This window comes from Myotis daubentonii, chromosome 15 (genome assembly GCF_963259705.1).
Source record: "Myotis daubentonii chromosome 15, mMyoDau2.1, whole genome shotgun sequence".
NCBI lineage: Eukaryota > Metazoa > Chordata > Mammalia > Chiroptera > Vespertilionidae > Myotis > Myotis daubentonii.
The window spans coordinates 27,244,679-27,270,373 of record NC_081854.1 but is presented as its reverse complement, the minus strand read 5'-3'; the positions used below and the strand labels follow the sequence as shown (position 1 = coordinate 27,270,373).

The window sequence follows — 25,695 nt, the reverse complement described above, 5'->3', positions numbered from 1 at the left end:
TGTAGGCATCAGGCACCCAGGTGTAAAGATGAGAACAAAGGCAGATCCTTCTATAGCAGCGGTTCTCAACCTGTGGGTCGCGACCCCTTTGGCAGTCGAACGACCCTTTCACAGGGGTCGCCTAAGACCATCCTGCATATCAGATATTTACGTTACGATTCATAACAGTAGCAACATTACAGTTATGAAGTAGCAACGAAAATAATTTTATGGTTGGGGGTCACCACAATGAGGAACTGTATTTAAAGGGCCAGAGGGTTGAGAACCACTGTCTAAAGCAGCCGTTGGCAAACTACGGCCCGCGGGCCAGATCCGGCCTGTTTGAAATGAATACTAAAAAAAAAAAAAAAGACCGTACCCTTTTATGTAATGATGTTTACTTTTAATTTATATTAGTTCACACAAACACTCCATCCATGCTTTTGTTCTGGCCTTCCGGTCCAGTTTAAGAACCCATTGTGGCCCTCGAGTCAAAAAGTTTGCCCACCCCTGGTCTAAAGCATGATGACATTTAAACTATATAATTTCAGATTTCCAGTTAGATGTTACCTTCTAGTCAGATTGATGGCTGAGAATTTATTGCACTAATGTAATAGCAACCCATAATCTAAAAATGCCTGGCTCTTGTTTTCACAGGTGTTGGGGCGATGTTTCCTGACCGTGGTGCAGGTCCATTTCCAGTTTTTGACCCAGGCATTACAGAAGGTCCAGCCAGTGGCTCACTCTTGTTTTGCTGAGGTGGTTGTGCCTGAAAAAAAGAGCAGCAGCAGCTTATCTGGCATGGGCCACACACCTGAACTGGAGGAAGCTGTGCGATCCTGGAGGGGGGCTGCTGAGGTAACTCTGACTTTGGGGAGATTGCTGCCCTGTGTTCAAGCAGGAGAGGCCTTTGCCTCTGGGTTCTTAAAAGAGCCTTCTTATTTAGAATTTTAAACTGTTACCAATAGCTTGTTCATGCATTTAACAGAGAATGCCTACTTTGTGTCAGACATGCACCAGGCATGGGGTGACAGCCTCTACTCATCCTCGTTGGAGAAAGGGCTTACAAAACCCAGTAAAGGGTCTGTGATGGGGATGCGTGGGAACCCAGAGGAAGGGCCTGCCTGCAACTAGGGTCAGTGCAGCAAAGCTTCTAGAGCAGCGGTTCTCAACCTGTGGGTAGCAACCAACCCCTTTGGGGGTCAAACGGCCCTTTCACGGGGGTCGCCTAAGACCATCGGAAAACATATATATAATTACATACTGTTTTTGTGATTAATCACTATGCTTCAATTATGTTCAATTTGTAGCAATGAATATACATCCTGCATATCAGATATTTACATTACGATTCATAACAGTAGCAAAATTACAGTTATGAAGTAGCAACGAAAATAATTTTATGGTTGGGGGTCACCACAACATGAGGAACTGTATTAAAGGGTTGCGGCATTAGGAAGGTTGAGAACCACTGTATTACAGTCTCTGTTTCCGTCCAATTGCTTTTCTCCACTTTTAATTTTTTTAGAGAAATATCTTTTTTATTATTTATTCATTGGTCTTTGTAGAGAGAGAGAAACATCAATCTGGTGTTCCTCCTATTTATGCATTCACTGGTTGATTCTTATGTGATCAAGACCGGGAATCAAACCTGCAACCTTCACGTGTCAGGACGATGCTCTAAGCAACTGAGCTACCCGGGCAACGCCTCCGTTTTTAATTTTTAAATGTTTTATATATTTATTTATCTACTTAAAATATTTTTACTGATTTTTAGAGAGGAAGAGAGGGAGAGAGAGAAAGAAACATTGATGTAAGAGTAAACCATCAATTGGCTGCCTCCTGCATGCCCCTGACCAGTAATTGAACCAGCAATCCTTCAGTGCGCGGAACAATGCCCAACCAACCGAGTTACACTAGCCAGGGCTAAATGTTTTATTTGTGTGCCTTGTTGGTCCATGAGGCTATCAGCTCCAAGATGATAGGTTACAAGTTTTATACTTCACTGTCTATTCAGTGACACCTAACAAGACCTTGTGGGTGAAATATTTGATTGAAAGATTCTTTAAAAACATCAAATTGTGTTACTGTGAGACTCTTAAGGTTCAGGGAATGGTTGGAGTGGTATACAGGAATACTTTGTTCGGCTTTGAAATTTTATAGCATTAGTAGATGCCCAGTGCATGGATTCGTGCACCAGTGGGGTCCCTCAGCCTGGCCTGCATCCTCTCACAATCTGGGACCCCTCGGGGGATGTCGGAGAGTTGGTTTTGGCCCGGTCCCCACAAGACAGTGCCCCAGCAGTAACTAACTCACGGCCAATTCCGCGAGGAATTGGGTTTCCTCCTCCCTCCTCTCTGGGTCCAGGGTGTGGGTGAAGCAGATTCGGGGCCGACAGTGCCCCAGCAGCAACCGAAACCACAGCCAATTCTGCAAGGAATCAGGCTCCCTCCTCTACTGGTCGGAGTGTCTGCCTCCTGGTGGTCATTGCGGGTCATAGCTACCGGGTAGATGGTCGATGGTTGCTTAGGCTTTTATATCCTATATAATAAAAGCCTAATATGCAAATTGTTTGACCGGGAGTGTGACCGCTCACTATGACGCGCGCTGACCACCAGGTGGTGGCACGGAACATGGCAGATGTCAGCCACACGGCGCTGGCAGCGGGTGGCAGTGGAGGTGCTGCCGGCCCTGATAGGCCCCGATGAGAGCGGGACCGTGGCGGAATGGTGGAGCAGGTGAGCAGGCAGCGCCAGGCCTAGGCGGGTGCCAGTGGGGCCCAATCACCCTGCAGATGGCAACCAGTGGGGGGGGGGGGGCACCACCCAGCTCCCAGGGGCAGAGGGAGTCAGACAGGGGGCCCAGCCCCAACCCTTTGCCCCGCAGATGGCAACCAGTGGCCAGCAGGCCCTGGGCTGGGAAGTGGAACTGGAGGTGGGTGGCAGCGACCAACCTCCCTCAGTGCCCAGGCTGGGGGCTGTGACCTCTCGCCAGCTCCCAGGGGCAGAGGGAGTCAGACAGGGGGCCCAGCCCCAACCCTTTGCCCCGCAGATGGCAACCAGTGGCCAGCAGGCCCTGGGCTGGGAAGTGGAACTGGAGGTGGGTGGCAGCGACCAACCTCCCTCAGTGCCCAGGCTGGGGGCTGTGACCTCTCGCCAGCTACCTGGAGGCAGGGGTGATGGAGACAGAGGTGTGGTGAGAATGCGGGGCATCATCCGAGCTTCCTCTCACTCCCCCTGCTACCCTCCCCCAGGACACCAGAGCTCACATGCCAGGGAAGCCCCTGTGCTCAGGTGCCGGGTGTCCGCGAGGAGTCCACCCCACACCTGCACAGCCTTTTCCGGGTGAGCCGAGCCACAGCCACTGGTACCACTGGGGCCGGTGGCGCTCCCAGTGGCCAGTGGGTTTGCACAGGAGCTGGTCTGTGAGGCCAGCCGGGAGAGAGCGTGCTGCCTGCCTGGCTTCTATGCAGTGCCGCTGCGTGATTCAGAGGCTCACACTACACCCCGGCCCACGGCATCCAGCTACACTCACAACATCTCGGCGTGGGGACTCGGGACCATGACCCAGCTGGAGGGAGTGTGGGGGGGCCTGGGGGCCCAGGTGCTGCCCAGGGCCCAGAGGTCAGCTGGGACCTGCCCTTCCACGCCAGACGCTTGTGCTTCGATCACTGGCCACACCTAGGGACCACACCCATGCACCAATTCTGTGCACCTGGCCTCTAGTATATAGACAGTTGCTCACTACTTTTCCTTAGTCCTGCAACTTTGTTAAGCATTAAAACTCTTACACTAGCCTAGAGAACAAAACTGTTTAAAAATGTTATTTGTTGCACTAATATTATTGCAACAAAAATAGACATTGGAGAATTGAGAGTTCATCCTGAAGCTCTCCTCCCAGCTAATAAATCAGATACTTACTTATTTTTCTTATTCTCTAGTCATGAACCATAGCTTACATTTTTAAAAAAATATATTTTATTGACTTTTTACAGAGAGGAGGGGAGAGGGATAGAGAGTTAGAAACATCAATCAGCTGCCTCCTGCACACCCCCCCTGGGGATGTGCCCACAACCAAGGTACATGCCCTTGACCGGAATCAAACCTGGGACTTTTCAGTCCTCAGGCCGACTCTCTATCCATTGAGCCAAACCAGCCAGGGCATAACTTACATTTTATCCTTACACGGAACAGATTAGTTTTTTCTTGTTTTTTCTCTTATGTACTCTTCATAAACATGTTTAATGACTGAGTAGTAAGTATTTAATTTTTCTGTGCATATTTCAAAAGCTCTGTTTTTCCTTTAATGTTCCGATGTGTTGTTTTTTTCTTGTTCTGTATTGGTGTGACTTTTTACTTTGGTATATAGGAACACCCAACTATATACATTCTTTTTTTTATTCTGGAAACACCAGATGCCAATATTCTAGGTTATTTGTCTTTCTAGAACAGAGAAATTTTAAATGCAAATATTTTTTATATATAAAAAATAAATAACAGGTCAGGAAGGTTTTCTTTCCCTCCCCTCCCCCCCCCCCCCCGGTTTTTTTCTTTTTTTAAAATAATATCTTTATTGATTTTAGGAGAGAGAGAAACATTAATGATGAGAGAGAGTCATTGATTGGCTGCCTCCTGCAAGCCCCCTACCCGGGATCGGGCCCACAATTCAGGCATGTGCCCTGACTGGGAATCGAACCTGGGACCCTTCAGTCCACAGGCCGATGCTCTATCCACTGAGCCAAACCAGCCCGGCTTTCCAGGGTTTCTTAAAGAAGATGGTGCTGTGTCAAGTTTATGTTTTCTTCAGGATGCTTGCTGGAATCTTTCAAAATTTCTGGCTGCCCACTTAATACAACCAATTCGGAATGTCTGGCTTATATCTAATGCTTAGATGATTTCTTGCTTTATTTCCTTTGTTTTTGTATTTTATCTTTTTAATTTTGCTAGTGTCTGCGGCATCCTCTTTTACCTACCAGTAATTCTTTATGTTGCAGGCAACATCTAGACTAAGAGAAAGAGGCTGTGATGGCCGCCTGGCAGGAATTGAAGTTCAGCAGCTCTTCTGTTCTCAAAGTGCAGCAATTCCTGAGCACCAGTTAAAAGAACTGAACATAAAAATTGACAGTGCTTTGCAAGTAAGTTTTTCAGAGCTGGCACAGCAATACCTCAGGGATAGGAACAAGGGAGGGAGTTACAATTGTGATATTAAATCAATTGGAAAGAATAATATGATAGTAGCTAGCCTTAAGTGTTTTAAAAACTATAGAAATTTTAAATTTCTATTTTCATTGGACTTTGTCATTTTATAAGCTTTGTAATCTTGATTTTTGAAAATTATTTCTTTGCAGGCATATAAAATAGCTCTGGAAAGCTTAGGCCACTGTGAATATGCAATGAAAGCTGGTTTTCACTTGAATCCAAAAGCAATTGAAGCCAGTTTGCAGGTACACTTTTCTTTCTGGTAGTTCTTGGAAGCTGTGGCATGGCAGTCTCGCCATACCAAGTGAACCAAGTGTCTTGACAGATGAGCTGTGGATCACCCTTTCTCTCCCATCCAAACCTCTTCCAGGGCTGCTGCAGCGAGGCAGAAGCACAGCAGACTGGGCGGAGGCAGACGCCCCCGCAGCCCATGCAGTGTGAGCTTCCTACTGTCCCTGTGCAGATCGGATCACACTTCCTGAAGGGTGTCTCCTTCAACGAGTCAGCCGCTGATAATCTGAAACTTAAGACGGTAGCTTTCCATGGGGTTCCAACAACCGGGTGTGAACTTGAAAATAGAGTTGTTAAGGAAACTTAAAGGCTTGTAAAGAATATAGATTAAAGAATATAGAATCTAGATCGGGGCAGAAGGCGTTAACCTTTCTCCATAAACTGGTATCTAAAAAGTGAACTATGGTGACTTTATTTTTTAATCCTCCCCCAAGGGAGGATTTTTAGAGAGAGGGGCAGGGAGAGAAAAAGAGAAACATCAAAGTGAGAAAGAAATAGCAATCGAAACATCAATTGATTGCCTCCCAATCAGAGTCTGGGATCAAACCCGCAAACTAGATATGTGCCCTGACTGGGAATCTAACCCACAACCTTTTGGTGTATGGGACAATGCTCCAACCAACTGAGCCACATTGGCCAGGCCTATGGTGACTTTTTTATTATTTTCAATATATATATTTTTTTATTGTTAGAGAGGAAGGGAAAGGGATAGAGAGATAGAATCATTGATGAGAGAAAAAAACATTGATCTGCACGCCACCAACTGCAGATCAAGCCCCCAACCCAGGCATGTGCCCTAACCGGAAATCAAACTAAAAACCTCTTGGTTCATGGGTTGATGCTCAACCACTGAGCCACAATGGCTGGCCGGGCTATGGTGACTTTTTTTTTAATATATATATTTTTATTGATTTCAGTTAGGAAGGGAGAGGGAGAGAGAGAGATAGAAACATCAATGATGAGAGGGATTCATTGATAGGCTGCCTCCTGCACGCTCCACACTAGGTATCGAACCCATAACCCCGCATGTGCCCTGACCGGGAAACGAACTGTGACCTCCTGGTTCATAGGTTGATGCTCAACCACAGCCATGCCAGCTGGGCTACGGTGACTTTTTTTTTTAATATATTGATTTTTAAAAAAATATATTTTATTGATTTTTACAGAGAGGAAGGGAGAGGGATAGAGAGTTAGAAACATTGATGAGGGAGAAACATCCACCAGCTGCCTCCTGCACATCTCCCACTGGGGATGTGCCTGCAACCCAGGCACATGTCCTTGACCGGAATCGAACCTGGGACCCCTCAGTCCGCAGGCCGATGCTCTATCCACTGAGCCAAACCGGTTTTGGCAATATATTGATTTTTTACAGAGAGGAAGGGAGAGGGGTAGAGAGTTAGAAACATCGATAAGAGAGAAACATCAATCAGCTGCCTCCTACACACTCCCTACTGGGGATGTGCCTGCAACCAAGGTACATGCCCTTGACCAGAATTAAACCTGGGACTCTAGCCACTGAGCCAAACCGGTTAGGGCTATGGTGACTTTTTTAATGAGACGTTTGTCAAGTTAGTTTTATTTGTAATTTTGTTCAAATGTCTAACATAAAGGTTTTTGAAAGCACATTATAAAATACTGTTTATGGTTAATGTTTCAGTGGACTTTCATGAAAAAATAAGAGGAGAAATCTTGTTATAATATGGCAATAATTATTTCCATTTGTGGAGCATCATGAGCCAAGCATTATTATGCCAACCATTTCACATGTGTCGTCTTTTTAAATGATCACCCTTACCCCACTGGAGAACTAGAGGAACTAAGGCCCAAGGACACATAGCTAGAAAGTAGTAGATTGGAATTTGAACTTATGCAATCTGTTTCCAGAGTCTGCATACCTGACCACTTGGTAATCCAAAGTAAAGTTGAGATATTCATTGGTATTTACTTCTATCAGATGATTTTGTCTCCTTATTTAGAGGAATTCAGAATTCAAAATTCCTCAACCAGTATCCATTATCAGATTGCTAGATAATGCATTTTGTGCTAGTATAGAAATACCAACAGGTGTATTAATCATGTGATACATCTAATCATTCCCTCTATGGGATTGAGAAAATCTGAGGGTGTCTGATGATAATCACTTAACAAATTAAATTTCATTATTTGGGGGTACTTAAACAAAATACTTTTCTTTTGAGGACTATTGTGTACTTGTAAATGCATTTCAGTCTACAAATTTTATCTTAAGATATGAACATTCTTGTGTGACTTTATCTTAAGATATGAACACTCTTGTTATCAATCTATAGCATACAATGTTACAACTGATCAAGGAGGCAGGCTGCTATAATGGAATCACACCAAGGGATGATTTTCCTGTAACTGAAGTACTGAACCAGGTGTGCCCATCCACATGGCGGGGCGCCTGCAAGACTGCCGTACAGCTGCTGTTTGGCCAAGCTGGACTGGTGAGTGAATATGTGTGATGTATGGGGGAGAGAGAGTAGAGACAGATGATGTTTCTTCAAGCATGTGAGGATGGGGTGCACGCATGTGTGAAAATACTGAGTAACTTTAAAAGTTCTTTGGTGCTACAGAGTTTAGACCAGATAGAAAAGGTAAGGAAAGAGTAGCATTAAAAAGCCTTTTATTTGTTTGTTTTTTGGTAGATTTTTAATATGTATTGGTAGGGAACCTAGTTGCAAAATGATGTTGCAGGCTTTCCTCGTTTTAAGGAAACCATTTCACTGGCAATGATTTGATAGGGTCCTTTGGTTTGACCTGACTGTTCTGGAGCTTCAGTGCATGTCTTTCTGTTGCTCAGACAGGCCAGGCTTCTACCTGTCTGCAGTCTTTGCATTTGATGCTCCTCTTACCTGAGAATACTCCTCTTTTTTTTTTTTTTTTTTTTTTTTAAATATATTTTATTGATTTTTTACAGAGAGGAAGGGAGAGAGATAGAGAGTTAGAAACATCGATGAGAGAGAAACATCGATCAGCTGCCTCCTGCACATCTCCTACTGGGGATATGCCCGCAACCCAGGTACATGCCCTTGACCGGAATCGAACCTGGGACCTCTCAGTCCGCAGGCCGATGCTCTATCCACTGAGCCAAACCGGTTTCGGCGAGAATACTCCTCTTTGATTATCATGTGACTCACTTCTTCTCAGTCTTCCTAATGTCAGCTCAGCTATCACCTTTCAGAGACCTCAATGGTATCAGTAATGCCCCCATCCAGTTACTTTGTATCCCAGCTCTGTCTCCTTCTTAGCAATCAAGTAAGTGTCAGCTCAGAAATAAGCCTAGTCTTTATCACCATTGGAGGGAAGAATAACTTTTGCTAACGTTGGATGGGGGCAATATCTGAAGTCACCATTTGGCTTTTTATTTGACTCTGCTGACTCACATAACCTTATGTATTTGATTCTACTTTCTTGGATTAAATGACTATTTGAAAAGATAGAGCATTCCAGTCAGGCTAAAAGAAGCTAATTATAACTAAGAAAATTAAAGAACTGTTTCCTAGTCTAATTCCCTTTATGAAAGTAGCTGTTGGGCAGGTGCTGTCCTTTGTTTCATGTGGGCGAAGGCTTCGGCGGCTGAGCTCAGGGTGGTGCTGCCTTGTCGAGGGCCAGATGAGGGCCAGTCCACGGTGGGAGGTATACTTCCTTTAGGATCTGTTCCTCGGTATAGGAACCCTACAGGCCACATAGACTGGAGACCCCCTGCTGATGTACAGAGTAGCCCACTGTGGTTAGGAGATTGAGCTGACGCTAGGAGAACCATGGCAATCGTTTCCAGAAAGGAATGTGTAGAATAAGACAGAAGGACATTGTAGGCTTACAAAAACAACAACTTTGTAGGCTTAAAAGAAAAAGTTCCATTGTTATTCAAAGATCAGAAACTTATTCATAGTTCCTTACCCCTTGATCTCCGGGCACCTTTGTACGCGGCTGACAAAGAACCTTTCGATTATGGTTCTGGGGTTGGGAGGAGAGAGGAAACACCTGCCTGGTCCAACAATGGTTATTACTTGGACAGGAAGTCTTTTCCAAAGGACATGCAGACCAGCTGTGGGAACTCTGTTTACAACAGTGGAAATGAGCTCCATCACAAGCTGCATTTGGAAGTGAAATAAACAACTCTGCATTGCTTTACCCTTCTGATATGTCACAGATTTGGTTTTCAAGTGTTTTATGATTCTCTTCTTAAAGTTATTTTAGTTATTTGAAAATATATTCATCACTTTATCAAACTCTAAATTATGGAGGATACGATATCATCCTGTAATATTAAAGACTGTCCTCCAAATAAGAGGAAATCATTGAAGGAAGGGCTGGTTCTTTATCTTTCCTGAAGTAGTTTTATTTTTATTGATGGTTGAGAATAAAATGATCTTTAAGAAAAGCTTCATCCACTTCTGGCTTGTTTTCGGTCATTACAAATGGGCTTTTCTGAAGCATTGGTTTGATTTTTTTTTTTTTTTTTTTTTTTTTTTGGTGGCGTTTTTACTCCTTTCAAGTGTATAAATTTTAAAATACTGAGGTAAAGGAAACAAAGCAGTTCCTAACTAACATTTATAGTTTGGAAGAAGTGCCACAAGTGCTTGCAAAGTTCAGCACATCCTACACCTAGAAGTTGGTTTCTGTTTATTGAAATATTACTGTATTCAGTCATCTTTATAACCTACTGTTGTCTCCATAGGGCCCCTGACTGGCCTCTGCATACCTACTTTGCTAGGGAAATAGTTCTTGCCAGAGTCACTTAGCATTGATAGGTTCATGTATGGGATTTGTTTGTAATCATTTTTCTCTCTGAATGCTGATCGATATATTTTTCTCTCTTAGGTGGTCGTTGACACAGCACAGATAGAAAATAAAGAAGCCTATGCCCCCCAAATCAGTTTAGAAGGCTCAAGAATCGTGGTTCAAGTCCCGTCCACATGGTAATGTGACTGTTATATTAACACAAGCCTAAGCTCTGATAGAAGTGTTCACATCTTTGACAACATTGCTGTCATGGACAAACTCCCTGCTAGCTGATAGGACACATCTTCTGTTTATGCGGGCTTATGGCAGTGGTGGTGTGTTACTGCCATGTCATGGTTATTAGTCCAAGATGAGGAAGCCAAGGTGCCTGAAGCCAAGTCTCAGTGACCAAAAATATAACTAAAATATTATATACTCATGAATCATAATGAGCAATATTATTTTCTTTGTCCACTGCTTTTATTTTTTATTTTAAAATATATTTATTTATTGATTTCAGAGAGGAAGGGAGGAGAGAGAGAAACATCAATGATGAGAGAGAATGATTGATCAGCTGCCTCCTGCACACCCCTTACTAGGGATTGAGCCCACCACCCAGGCATGTGCCCTTGGCCAGAATCGAACCTGGGACCCTTCAGTCCACAGGCTGACGCTCTATTTACTGAGCCAAGCCAGCTAGGGCTGTCCACTGGTTTTAAACAGAGTATATCATTTACTCTAAGTCACCTAGTGTTTCTGTAAAGCTGAATCCAGAACATAGAATTCCTCCTCCACCTTTGTCTGTCCCCACAACAACTCTGATGATCTTTTTTTTTTTTTTTTTAAATTAAATCTTTATTGTTCAGATTATTACATTTGTTCCTTTTTTTTTTCCCCCCCATAACTCCCCTCCTCCCAGTTCCCGCCCCACCCTCCGCCCTCACTCCCCACCCACTGTCCTCATCCATAGGTGCACGATTTTTGTCCAGTCTCTTCCCACATCTCCCACACCCCTTTCCCCCCCAAGAATAGTCAGTCCATTCCCTTTCTATGTCCCTGATTCTATTATAATCAACAGTTCATTCTGTTCATCAGATTATTTATTCACTTGATTCTTAGATTCACTTGTTGATAGATGCATATTTGTTGTTCATAATTTGTATCTTTACCTTTTTCTTCCTCTTCCTCTTCTTAAAGGATACCTTTCAGCATTTCATATAATCCTGGTTTGGTGGTGATGAACTCCTTTAGCTTTTCCTTATCTGTGAAGCTCTTTATCTGACCTTCCATTCTGAATGATAGCTTTGCTGGATAAAGTAATCTTGGTTGTAGTTTCTTGGTATTCATCACTTTGAATATTTCTTGCCACTCCCTTCTGGCCTGCAAAGTTTCTGTTGAGAAATCAGCTGACAGTCGTATGGGTATTCCCTTGTAGGTAACTGAGTTACTTTCTCTTGCTGTTTTTAAGATTCTCTCTTTATCTTTTGCTCTTGGCATTTTAATTATGATGTGTCTTGGTGTGGTCCTCTTTGGATTCCTTTTGTTTGGGGTTCTCCGCGCTTCTTGGACCTGTAAGTCCATTTCTTTCACCAGGTGGGGGAAGTTTTCTGTCATTATTTCTTCAAATAGGTTTTCAATATCTTGCTCTCTCTCATCTTCTGGCACCCCTATAATTCTGATGTTGGTACGCTTGAAGCTGTCCCAGAGGCTCCTTACACTATCCTCGCATTTTTGGATTCTTTTTTCATTTTGCTTTTCCGGTTGGATGTTTTTTGCTTCCTCGCATTTCAAATCATTGACTTGATTCTTGCGCTCCTCTGGTCTGCTGTAGGGCGTCTGTTTAATATTCGTTATTTCAGACCGTGTGTGCTTAATTTCTAGTTGGTTCCCCAATATAAGATCGAGGGTCTTATTAGTTTTCGTGTAGATCTCATTAAGTCTATCGGCAGCTTCTAAACAGTTCTTGAGAGACCTTAAAAGTGTGGTTCTGAACTCTATTTCTTCCATTGACAATTTTGTCCTGTTTCTTTGTCTCCGCATTTTGTTATGCTTCCTTGGTGCACTCCCTAGTGGTCTTTGTTCGCAGTCTTATAGATAAATCTTGATTGTTGTAGCTAATTCCAGGGAGGGTTTGACCTCCAGGCCAAGTGGCTATGAGAATCAGCTGTGTCAGCAGTGAGAGAACTTCTGTCCTCTAGGGAGGTGCTAATCTAGCCTTTGCCTGAGGCTATCCGGTAAATGCCTCTGTGCAGGGCTTGGGCGGGGCGGGTCGCACAGGATCAACAGGGTGGGCCGGAGAGAGCAGTTATGGCGGCTCTCAGTCCTGTCCCCAGGGGCTCTGCCTCTCTGAGTCCCAGCACCCGCTGCAAGGCTCGGAGAGAAAGCTGCACTCGCTCTGACCGTAGCCAGACAGTCCGCTTCTCCCGTTTGAGCCTGGGTCCCTAAAGACTCGCCTGTATCTGGAGCTCAGAGTCTGCGACTCCCTCCCGATTGAAAACAACAACCGCGCCCTCCACCGCCAGCCCGATCCGCGCACTCCACACCTCAGAATTTGACTTCAGCACTGCGCCTCCTCTGAGTGTCGGTATGCGTTTCTCTTTCCTCCTAGTTGTAGGACTTCCACTCAGCCAGCATTCCTGTGGTTCTGGGTGATGTCCGTTCCGTGTTTTAGTTTCACTTTTGAAGTAGTTGTTCAAAGCAGCAAACTCCAGCGTTAACCTATGCCGCCATCTTGGTTCTCTCTCAACTCTGATGATCTTAAGTTCATGTCATTACATACCCAGTGTCATTGCATATCAGGGGACAGACTGAACCATTTTTATTTTGACTACTCCTACAAATCAGTAAGAAAATGGGCAAAGTAAAAGAACAGGTAAATCAGAAGACATATGTTAACAAATACATGAAGAAACTGTGTAACCTCTCCTAATAAAGAAAGGCAAAGTAAAGAAACAATAAGTACCATTTTGCCTACCATGCTCAGTTGTTTTAGAATAATATATTGTTTTAGAGTACTATATTTGGGCCAGACTATACAAAAATAGACACAGAAGTTGTTGAATAAATGACAGCCTTCCTAGAGGGTAGTTTAATATATCAAAGACCTAAAATAAGGAATATGACCTCAGCAATTTCACAGTTCCACCTGTAAGGGTTTATCCTGGTGATGTCTGTTACAGATTCAACTATAACGATCAGCATCATAGTTTTATCAGTAAACAGCAAAAATTAAACATATATTGGGAGACTTTTGCTATTAAAATTATAATCTGAATGAATATTTAACTATATAGAAAATATTTAAAGCATGTAGGTAGGAATAGATATAGTCAGGAACAGTGGCAATGTCAGTGCCTGTAGGGACTAAAGTGAGAGCTGGGAAATGCAAATTATATTTAAACCATTTCTCCTTGAAATGTGAGAGTCCAGCAGTAGATTCTACCCAAAGTTTTACAACTAGTTGATATATCAAGTAGGGGTTGGCAGTTCACTTCATGTCCCCAAATCTCTCATCTATGAGTTCCCCTCCCCACCAAAATTTATAATTTGATTGTTCAGATGATACACTATTTCCTGAAATGAATGGTAATTTATATGCATATTTTTATTCCTATCAAATAATACATTTAAATCTCACTTTTCTATAAGATTTTTGTGTTCTCAAATTCTTAATTTGTTTTCCAGTGCAAGTTCTTCTTGAAAAATATTCAGTTTAACCTGGGTAAATTGGTTAGAGTGTCATCCCCATACACCAAGGTTGCCGGCTCTATCTCCAGTCAGGGCACATACCCGCATCAACCAATGAATGCCTAAATAAGTGGGACAACAGATTGATATCTCCCTCTCCCTCCCCCTTCCTCTCTTTCTAAAATCAATCAATAATTTTAATTATCTTAAAAAAAAAAAAAAGGAAAGAAAGAAAGAAAAATATTCTGTTTAACCTGGATTCCCATTTTGAAAAAAAGTTTGAATTTTTTAATAACTTGGCAAATATAAACAGCTAGTACTGAAATGGTTAACACTTCAGTTTACTTTCAAAACTGTATGATTGATTTCCTTTGTAATTCATTGAACCTCCATGAAAGGACCTTCTGTGCTATGTGTCCTTGGAGTGGTTCCCTCTGCTGGTTGCTTTTGGTAAAAATACAAAATTTCTTTATTGTTTCTTTCAAGTTATAAAATATGTGCTTGTTGAGACAGACGGACTCAAACAGAAGTGATTACTCCACCTTCAAGAAAATGAAATTGTTAGCAAAGCCAGTCAAGAATTTATTATATTCGTTGCTGCCAGATGTTTTTTCCAAATGAAGTAATACTTTACTTAAATTTTTAAACTGTCATACTTAATCTATCCATTTTTCTTTCAACAAATACTTACTAAATACCTAATATGTGACAGGCACTGCCTGGGCTCTGGAAATTTAATCATGAGCAAGAAAGAAAGACAGGGTCCCTGCTCCTAACTGAGCTGACTTTGTAATGGGGACAAGGAGGAAAGAACTAATAAGCATAAGAGTTAAGTTCAAACTGGTGCGTGTGCGAAGGGAATAAGAGCAGAATGATGTCATATGACAGAGAATAGGGTAGAGATGGGTAAGGGAGGCTATTTTGGATGAGGAGGTCAGTTATGAAGGGCCTCTTTGAGGATGTGACATTTAAGAGGAGCTGGCCATGTGGAGGGTAGATGAGGAAAACACTCCAGGCAGAAGGAACAGCAAAGGCCTGAGGAGTCACCCAGAATGGCTGGGGATATATGGTAGGTGATGATTAAGGGGTGGGGACTGAGGAGGGTTTATATAGACGCCAGGACTTGCAGGGTCCTTAAGAGACTTGGATGTTTAAGAACGGGTAAAGAGTTTTAAGCAAGTCTGAGTGATATGTGAAAAGAATGGGTTTAGTCTCTTAGGGGGGCTGTTCTCAAGACTGATGAGTAAAATTAAAATGCCAATTTGTTGATTTTCAGAAAGAGAAATTATTATTACTAGGAACTGTAGTACTCCTTTTTGCATGACCAGCAAATGCTCTCCTCATGTAAAACATATGTGACCAGCCAAATGACAGGCAGAAGGTGGCTTGTGAGCATAAAGCAAGTGTGTCCTAATAATCAGCAACTCCAGGCTGAGAGGATTCAGTGCATGAACCTGGGCCGGGTCCACTGGCCGAGATTCTCTCAGGAGTAGCGAGGCTGGTGGGGCACTGTCGGCGCTTGCCTTGTTTCCTTTCCAGTGTTCCTGAAACTGGCCAGCTCACACTTGCACAGATATATTTCTTCTCATGCAGTTCTTTGGAGAGCGCTGCTGTCTTCTCAGGGTGGCTTCGCCATGTCGATCTCACCATTTAACTCCCGAGTGCCCAGGAGCAGACAGCCTCTTTCTGGTTTTCCCTCTCAGAAAGGCCTCTTGGTGGAGATGCTCTGCATGGGCAGTGGGGGCTTGAATGGTGGGAAGTAGCTCTGAAGGGAAAGCAGTCGGGAGAAGGCAGCAGCAAGAGCAAAGGTCCTGAGATGTGGGCAAACCCACCATATTCAGGGAGTGACACAAGGCCTTGTAGTTAGGACAGGGTGAGCGGAGGTGGCAGTGAGAGGTGTGGTGAGCGGAGCATCAGGAGGGGCCAGGTCACAAAGAGCCTGGAGGGCTGGGGGCGGGGGGTTTAGACAGTATTTCAGTCGTGACAGGCTGCCGGTAGAGGGCTTTAAATGGGAGTGATGTGTTCTGCTTTGTGGTCAGAGGCTCACTCTGGCTGCTGTGTGGAGGGTGGGCCTTGGAGGGCCCAGAGAGGAGAAAAGAGACCAATCAGCAGTTTGCTCCTGAGACACAGATGGGGGTGGTTTCCTGGAGTAGATAGAGCAGTAATAAAAGATGGGGAGAGAAGTGCTTGGGTGCAGACTATATTTTGGAAGAAGAACTGTCAGGATTTGCTAATAGATTGATGGAGGATATGAGGGAGCTAGAGGTGGCTTATAGGTTGGGTAGACAACTGTGTTGCTTAGTTATTGAGGAAGTCTGTAGAAATCAGAATGGTTGTGGGGAAGAGAGGAATTAAGAGTAGTGCTAACCAGGCTAGCTTTTATATATATATATATATATATATATATATATATATATATATATATATATATATATATATATATATATATTGATTTTTTTACAGAGAGGAAGGGAGAGGGATAGAGAGTTAGAAACATTGATGAGAGAGAAACGTCGATCAGCTGCCTCCTGCACACCTCCTACTAGGGATGTGCCCTTAACCCAGGTACATGCCCCTGACTGGAATTGAACCTGGGACCCTTCAGTCCGCAGGCCAACACTCTATCCACTGAGCCAAACTGGTTAGGGCTCCCCTCCCCCCCCCCCCCCACCCCGCTGTTGTTAACCCTCACCAGAGGATATTTTTTCCATTGATTTTTTTTTTTTTTTTAGAGAAAATGGCAGGGAGAGGAGACACAGAGAGAGAAACATCGACGGGAGAGAGACAGACACATCAACTGGTTGCTTCCCACATGCACTGCAACTGAGGCTGAGGATCAAGTCTGCAACCAACGTATGTACCCTTGACTGGAATAGAACCCAAGACCTTTCAGTCCACAGGCTGACACTCTACCCATTAAGCAATACCAGCTAGGGCTGACCAGGCTACCTTTGAGCTGCCTGTTAGGTGTGCAAGGAGAGATATCAATAATGCAGTTAGATACATGAGAGTGGAGTTCAGGAGGAAGGTGTGGACTGGTGAAGGAAATATGAAAGTCTTCAGTGTAGGCATGGTCTGTGAAGCCTCAGGACCAGATGCAGTCTAGGGAAGAGGACAAAGCCTGGAACGTGCCACAATACAAAGACCGGGGTAAGAGGAGCAGGAGGAGTCCGCAGAGGAGACCAAGAAGGAGCTGCCAGACAGGTAGCAGGAAACAAGCAAGTCTGGGTTTACCAAAGCTGCAGAGACAGTGATCCAGGAGGAAAGAAACCTGCACAACGTTGTTCAGAGGTTGAGTGAGGTTGAGGTAGAGACAGGTAACTTGCCCTTGACTCTGGTGAGATCTAACCTGTTCGATAAAAGTTATTTTAGCAGTAGCCAGTTTGGCTTAGTGGACAGAGCATCAGCCTGCAGACTTAAGGGTTCTGGGTTTGATTCTGATCAAGGGCACATGCACAGGTGGGCTTGATCCCTGGTGGGGGACATGCAGGAAGCAGCCAATCAATGATTCTATCTCTCTCTTCCTCTCCCTCTCTGAAATAAATTTTAAAAAGTTATTTTAGTGGGATCCTGGCCGATGTTCTCCGTGGATAGAGCATCGGCCCATGCACGAAAAGGTCTTGGGTTCAGTTCCTAGTCAGGGGCACGTATCTGGGTTGCAGCTTTAATACCCAGCCCTGGTTGGGGCGTGTGTGGGAGGCAATCAGTCAGTGTGTCTCTCTCACATCAATGTTTCTCTCTCTCCCTTACCCTCTCTTCCCTCTCTCCCTTTTTCCTTCTATCTCCCCCTTCCTCCCTTCTTTCTACTCTCTCTCGAAATCAATGGAAGGAATATCCTCAGGTGCAGATTAACAGCAATAACAAAAAAGTTATTTTATATGTATACAATTTTTTTTTCAGAGAGGAAGGGAGAGGGAGAGAGTGATAGAAACATCAATGATGAGAGAGAATCATTGATTGGCTGCCTCCTGCATGCCCCCTACTGGGTGGGGATCAAGCCTGAAACCAGGACATGTGCCCTGACCAAGAATTGAACCGTGACCTCCTGGGTCATAGGTTGATGCTCAACCACTGAGCAGCACCAGCCCTGCAAAGAAGTTATTTTAGTGGAGTTAATGGTGATAAGAGCTTGCTCAGAGTGGAATGAGAGGAGAATAGGGAGCAGAGAATTGGGACAGTATTTGAAGGGGAATGTGGGGCTAAGAGAAGGTAGTGACACTGGTTTGTTTGCCAAAGGGAATATCACAGGGAAGGAATGGGGTGATTGCATAAGCGAAGTCCTTGGGAAAGCAAGAGGGTGGCATGCAGCACTCAGGTAGAGGTCAGCCTGTAGTAAGAGCAGGGCCTGTGTTCCACTGTGACACGGGGGAAAGGCAGGGTGCATGGGCAGGGACACAGGTGAGGTGGTGGACTTAGTGATGAGGGGAGATTGAGTAGGTCTCATCTGTATGTGTGGTTTCTCAGTTAAGGGATAATTGAGGTGGGGAGGAATGGGTGAGACAGCAGGGACGGCAGAGCTTTGAGGAGAGGCGAGGAGGGGTGAAACAGTCCTCTTGGAAAAGGAAAAAGTTAACTTATGGGAAGGCCATATTTGTTGCTTACCTCAAATTTGCAGTGAGTCCAGGGGGCGTTACTGTGTGGATTTCCCCCTCTGTTGACCCTGTTTCTTGGGTACAGGTGTGAAGAGCTATAGAGGAAGGGAAGGGCAGGGGTGTTATAGAAAGAGTTTGAAAAGGGCTACATATGGTGCCAGACCTCAGAACCTCAGCAGGGCAGGGAGGAAAGTCAGGGCAGAGCCAGTGTTGGAAAGTGAGAAGGCATTAGGAATTCTAGATAGTTGGAAATCCATAGATACTCCAGACCCTGTTGCTTCCTCCTCCTTCTGCAGAGCAACAAGTTTCAGTGTTAGCCCTGTCATTCTCTAAATGTTCTTATAGTTACTGAATTTTTATTCAGTGCAAAAGTGTGTGAAAATTGTAGCCTTGCCCGGCTGGCGTGGCTCAGTGATTGAGCATCAACCTATGATCCAGGAGGTCACAGTTCGATTCCCAGTCAGTGCACGTGCCTGGTCACCAGTGGGGAATGTGCAGGAAGCAGTTGATCGATGATGTTTCTCTCTCTCTCCTTCTCCGTTCCTCTCTAAAATCAATAAAACTATATTTTTAAAAAAAGTTGTAGCCTTTGTGTGAAGCCTTCTTGGAACATCTTTGCAGAGAAATGCAGCCCAGACTAACGCGCCTGGTTTGTGCCTAGGTGCCTGAAAGAAGACCCTGCTACCATGTCCCTGCTGCAAAGAAGCCTGGACCCCGAGAAGACGCTGGGCCTGGTGGACGTGCTCTACACGGCTGTGCTGGACCTCAGCCGCTGGAGGGCAGGGAGGTTGGTGTCTCCGACGGTCATTTGAATTGGTTTGCATTCAGGTCCACACCTAGGGACTGTATAACCACATATAGTTTCATGTGTGCTCATGTCACTGATAGTATGTGAGTACATAAGACAAGAGAGAAAACATTTTGTTAAATTTGTTTTGGAATAATTTCAAACTTACAGAAAAGTTACAAGAATAGTCCAGAGAATTGCTCTCTGTCTTTTACCCAGACTCCCCATTTTGTCAACATTTTTGCCTTCATTTGTTCTATTATTTGAGAATAAGTCCATCAAAGGATTTTAACTCAACTGATATTCTCCTTATGAACTAAGAGCAAAGAAATGTTTAGAAATTTTACTTATATCCTACATGAACTTTATTTCTGTCTGAAAGTAGCTGACACACAAAATTATCTCTTTGTGAATTGTTAACCTTAGAACAGGTTGGGACCTTAAACATCTAGCCATGTGTCCTCCCCCTGTCTTACCTCATGAACACAACAGGTCCAGAGCAGTGAGGTGGCTCATCCAGCGTTGCACCAGCCATCACCTGCCTCAGCCCCCTCCCAGTGCCCTTTCTATCTCTAGGGCTCTCTTTCAGTGCCGGAAAAGAGTGCTCAGAAAATGTTGGAAATAACAGCCACCTGTTCTTGGCACTGTCTGCAAATTACTTCCAAAGACAACAGTGCTGCCTAGTGTCTGAGTCTTCCCCACCCACCCCTCTTTGCTGTGTGGATTTGTCCATTGTCCCTCTGCTGGATCTGCCAGACTCTCAGTCCCTGTTCTCCAGGCGCACAGCAGGCCTCTGTTGGTGACATCCCCACTCTAGCCTTGCGTTGCTTTCCTGTTCTGCAGTTAAAGGGTTTTGCTCAAACCCCTCAGGCCAAAATCCTGATGTAGTTTTCAACACAGTCCCATGTTAGACACTACAGGTTTCTTTAAAATAAATATAGATAGTAAGTACTTAAATTATTTACAATTATCTATAAAACCTGAGGCCTAGTGCACGAATTCGTGCATGGGTGGGGTCTGGCCGGCCCGACCCCAATCGGGGTGGATCGGGGCTGGGCCTCTCGGGAGGAAGAGGTGGCGGGAGGTTGACCAACTGGCCTGTCCCGATCAGGGCTGGGCTGGCTTGGGGTTAGGGACCATAGGCGATTGGAGGGGGAGGCTATTGGGGGTCAGTGGCCAGGGGAGGGGCCATGGGAGGTTGGCTGGCCAACCCCACCCCTGATTGGTGGGGGGGATCAATCAGTGCGAAGCTGACTGGGGGGAGGGGCCGCGGACTGATCGGGGTGGTGGGGGCTGATCGGGGATAGGGCCAGCTGTGGGGAGGGGCTGTGGGCAGTGGGCCAGCCGAATGGGGGGGGGAGCAATCAGGGGACAGTGGCCCCGGGGAGGGGCCATGAGTGGTTGGCCTGTGGCCCTGCCCCTGATGAGAGTGTGGGAGCCAATTAGCGGTGGGGCCAGCCGGAAGGAGGGGCTGCAGGCCATTCGGGGTGGTGGGGGCCCATTCAGGGCGGGGCCAGCCTTGGGGAAGGGCTGCAGGAGGTTAGCCAGCCAGCCCCACCCCCTATTGGGGTGGGGGGGGTGATCAGGGGTGGGGCCGCCAGGGGGAGGGGTTACAGGGGGGTTGGCCAGCCACCCTGCCCTTGATCAGGGTGGGAGAGGCCAATCAGGGGCAGGCTGGTTTGGGGGAGGGGCCGTGGGAGGTTGGCCTGCCAGCCCCACCCCCCTTCGGGTGGGTTCGCTGGCTGCAGTAGGCATCATAGTGACCAGTCGTTATGGCATTATGGTCACTGGCTTTTTATGTCTATATATATAAAAAGCTAATATGCAAAGTGTTCCCTTGGGAGTTCCACCAAGAGAATGGTAGTTTGATCACTCTCTATGATGTGCACTGTCCACCGGGGGTGGCGCGGAACATGGCAGGGGACCAGTGGTGGCGGTGGGGCGCTGAGGGAGTGAGGGAAAGAGGAGGTGTGGAGACGGGGGAACCGCGCCATGGTGGCGTGTGGGCAGCGAGGGAAGGAGGAGGCAGGGAGGTGGGGAACCTAATCAGCCCTGATCGCTGGCCCAGCCTAGGGTCCCTACGTATGCATGAATTGCGTGCACTGGGCCTCTAGTATATAAATAAGTGAACCTAATAACACGCAGAGAGGTCTTTTTTGTTCTTGAAGTCTTTCTTAAATATAAAGAGATCTATTTCATTATCCAATTTGTATATTTGTCTTTTTTAAAAAACTACATTTCTGTTGAAATAGGGAACAAGCTTTGCCCTGCATACAGATACAGCTGCAAAGGGAGATGTGTGATTTTGGGAATCAGGCTGACCTCCCTTCTGGAAATGGGAACAAACCTTCAGGCGGCCTGCAGAAGACCTTCTCCAAACTGACATCTCGCTTCACCAAGAAAGCTTCGTGTACCAGCTCTGGCAGCAGCACCAATTATTCCATCCTAAATACCCCTTCCAAAAGCATCTTCATAGCTGGGTGTTCAGAAGAGAAAGCCAAAATGCCCAGTAATATTGATTCAAGGTTACAAAGCATTTTGAACATTGGTAATTTTCCTAGGACTGCAGACCCTTCACAGTCAGCTCAGAATCCCAGTAATCAAATGGCCAATGGTTTTCTCATGGAGAAGCGTGACAGCTTTCTGCAAGGGGATGATGGCAAGGACGAGAAGGGTATGAATTTACCAACTGATCAGGAAATGCAGGAGGTGATCGATTTTCTCTCCGGCTTTAATATGGGCCAGTCACATCAGGGCTCCCCATTAGTGACAAGGCGTAATTCTGCTGCCACAGCCTTGGTGACTGAACAGAAGGCAGGAGCCATGCAGCCACAGCAGCCACCACTGCCTGCGCCCCCTCCACCGCGGCCACCCCAAGCTGGAACACACACACCTCTGACACCCCAGCAAGGCCTGGCACCTCAGCAGCAGTCCCCAAAGCAACAACAACCCCAGGTTCAATACTACCAACACCTGCTCCAACCCATTGGACCGCAGCAGCCCCCACCCCAGCCTCGGGCCCCTGGGAAATGGGTACATGGCTCATCCCAGCAGCCAGCACAGCCCGTCGGAGTGGGTCTGTCTCCTCTGGGCCAGTGGCCTGGCATGTCTGATCTCAGTTCTGACTTGTACAGCTTGGGTCTGGTGAGCAGCTACATGGATAACATGATGTCGGAGGTTTTAGGGCAGAAGCCGCAGGGACCTAGAAATAATACCTGGCCAAATCGTGACCAAAGTGATGGAGTCTTCGGAATGTTGGGAGAGATTCTGCCTTTTGATCCTGCAGGTACGTGAGTCCCCCTAATCACCGAGGACATCACAGGGCCAGTTGGCCACAGCCTTGTGGGGAAGTGATTTTAAAGACCCTTTTTCACTGCCTGATGGCAAGTATGGAACAGACCCAGCAAAGGTGGGAAGCAGTGAGGTTGAAGCTGAGAAGATAAATGGAACTCTTTTTCTCACTTTGCAGAGGACAGGGTGAGGCATAAGAGAAGCTTCTAGTGCAAGTGGGCTCCAGTTTGGGCCCTCCCATTCATGGGAGCCACAGCAGTGGGGGCTTTTTCCTGTTGTGGTGTTCTTTTCTGCTTAAACTCCAGGACCTATGAAAGGTGGTAGGGTACCCTCCTGCCTTCATAGAATACAGCTTCTCCCAACATACACAGTGTGAGTATACCACCAGAGTTATCTTAGGAAATTAGAAAAAGAACTTAGAAACAAAACAAAGATAAAATAGGAGGAGGAACTGATTAAGGATAAGAGCCATGATTATAGTATCCCTGGCTGGTGTGCTCAATGGTTAGAGCGCCGGCTGTAGACTGAAACTTCAAGGGTTCGATTCCCAGTCAAGGGCATGTACCTGGGTTGCAGGTTCGTTCCTCAGCCCAGTTGGGCTCACATGGGAGGCAACCAATCCATTTGTGTCTCACATATCCCTCTCTCTTCCTCTCCACTTCTCCCTCCCTCCCTTCCACACTGTATGAAAAAGCAATGGAAAAAATATCCTCAGGTGAAGGTTAACAATAAAAAAAAAACACATCCTTGCCTGGCTGGTGTGGCTCAGTGGTTGAGCATCAACCTATGAACCAAGAGGTAACAGTTTGATTCCCGGTCAGGGCACATGCCCAGGTTGCGGGTTCACTACCCAGTGCGGAGCATGCAGGAGACAGCCAATCAATGATTCTCTCTCATCACTGATGTTTCTATCTTCCTCTCCCTCTCCCTTCCTCTCAAAAAAAAAAAAAAAAAACACCCACAAAAACACATCCTTAGGTGAGGATTAAAAAAAGAGAGAGACCGAGCCCTGGTCAAATTGGCCTGCAGACTGAAGGATCCCAGATTTGATTCCAGTCAAGGGCACCTCAGTTGCAGGCTCAGTACCCACCTTGGTTGGATGTGTGTGGGAGGCAACCAGTAGATGTGTTTCTCTCACATCAAAGTTTCTCTGTCTCTGTCTCTCTCTCTCTATCTCCCCCCCCTTCCCTTCTCTAGAAATCAATGGAAAAAAAATATTCTTATGTGAGGATTAATGAATAAAAAGAGAGAGAGCTAAAAGAAACAAGACTAGAAAAAAAGGAGACATAAGTACTACAGATACAGCAAAGATTAGAAGAACTCTTTTTTTTAAATATATTTTTATTGATTAAGATATTACATATGTGTCCTTGTCCCCACGTTACCCTCTACCCCCCCCCACCCCCCCGTTATCCGTGTCCATTGGTTAGGCCTATATGCCTGCATGTAAGTCCTTTGGTTGATCTTTCCCCCTTACCCCCACCCTCCCCTACCCTCCCTCCAAAGCCCGACAGTCCAATCAATGCCTCTCCGTCTCTGGATCAGTCCTTGTTCATCAGTTTATGTTGTTCATTATAATCCACAAATGAGTGAGATTATGTGGTATTTATCCGCTCTCCAGTTCCATCCATGCTGTGGCAAATGGTAAGAGTTCCTTTTTCTTCTTCCTCTTCTTAAAGAATACCTTTCAGCATTTCATATAATGCTGGTTTGGTGGTGATGAACTCCTTTAGCTTTTTCTTATCTGTGAAGCTCTTTATCTGACCCTCTATTCTGAATGATAGCTTTGCTGGATAAAGTAATCTTGGTTGCAGGTTCATGCTATTCATCACTTTGAATATTTCTTGCCACTCTCTTCTGGCCTGCATGGTTTCTGTTGAGAAATCAGCTGACAGTCGTATGGGTACTCCCTTGTAGGTAACTGACTGTCTTTCTCTTGCTGCTTTTAAGATTCTCTCTTTATCTTTTGCTCTTGGCATTTTAATTATGATGTGTCTTGGTGTGGTCCTCTTTGGATTCCTTTTGTTTGGGGTTCTCTGCACTTCCTGGACTTGTAAGTCTATTTCTTTCACCAGGTAGGGGAAGTTTTCTGTCATTATTTCTTCAAATAGGTTTTCAATATCTTGCCCTCTCTCTTCTTCTGGTACTCCTATAATTCTGATGTTGGTACGCTTGAAGTTGTCCCAGAGGCTCCTTACACTATCTTCATATTTTTGGAATCTCTTTTTTCTTTTTCGGTTGGGTATTTTTTGTTTCTTTGTATTTCAAATATTTGACTTGATTCTTGGGATCCTCTTGTCTGCTGTTGGATCTCTGTAAATTATTCTTTATTTCAGTCAGTGTATGCTTAATTTCTAGTTGGTCCTTTTTCATGTCCTCCATGGTCTCACTATACTTACTGAGGGACTCATTAAATTTATCGGCGGTTTCCATAAAATTCTTGAAAAACCTTATAAACGTGGCCTTGAACTCTATATCCAGTCCTTTGCTTTCCTCCGTTTCTGCCATTTGTGACCTGTTTCTTTGTCTCCACATTTTTAATGCTTCCCTGTGTTGATAGAGTGGCTTTGTGTGCTAGGTGTCCTGTAGGGCCCAGTGGCTCAGCCTCCCCAGTTACCTGAGGTGGACACTCTTGGTGCACCCCCTTGTGGGCTTTGTGCACAGTCTTGTTGTAGCTATGCCTTGGTTGTTGTAGGATCACTGGGAGGAATTGACCTCCAGGCCAATTGGCAGTGAGAATCAGCTGTGTCTGCAGTGGGAGAACTTCTGTGCTGGAGACACCCTTCTGGGGCAAGACTTGCTTCAGTGGGGCTTTGGTGCTCACTGAGACTGCACCCTGAGTGTGTCCCTTATGGATCTGAGGAGTTGTGATCTGGATGGTCCCCCTCTGACCACTGGGTACACTGGCTCTTGGATCTAAGGAGGTGCTAATTTAGCCTCTGCCTGAGGTTACACAGCAGGAACTACGAAGAGAACTGCAGATTCCCCTTCCTTTTTTGGAGTTTGGAAGTGCCCTGATGATGCTCAGCTGTGTAGCAATGCAAGCCGCTGTGGGGCCTTGGGCCTTCTCTTGGAAGCTCTGGGTCTATCTGGCCCAGCTGCGGTTAGGTAATTACAGGTT

At 45.4% G+C, this 25,695-nt stretch overlaps 1 protein-coding gene across 7 annotated transcripts in view; it reads left to right on the top strand.

Moving 5' to 3' along the window:
- The window catches only part of GARRE1 (granule associated Rac and RHOG effector 1), a 101,264-nt gene that overhangs the window by 64,031 nt on the left and 11,538 nt on the right, over positions 1-25,695 (top strand). For all 7 annotated transcript variants that reach the window (XM_059666967.1, XM_059666972.1, XM_059666966.1 and 4 more), the window contains 8 exons: positions 637-837; positions 4,973-5,113; positions 5,327-5,422; positions 5,548-5,709; positions 7,778-7,936; positions 10,317-10,414; positions 19,158-19,283; positions 21,536-22,569. In XM_059666967.1, the coding sequence (XP_059522950.1) occupies positions 637-837; positions 4,973-5,113; positions 5,327-5,422; positions 5,548-5,709; positions 7,778-7,936; positions 10,317-10,414; positions 19,158-19,283; positions 21,536-22,569 (2,017 nt within the window). The remainder of the gene's footprint in view (positions 1-636; positions 838-4,972; positions 5,114-5,326; positions 5,423-5,547; positions 5,710-7,777; positions 7,937-10,316; positions 10,415-19,157; positions 19,284-21,535; positions 22,570-25,695) is intronic.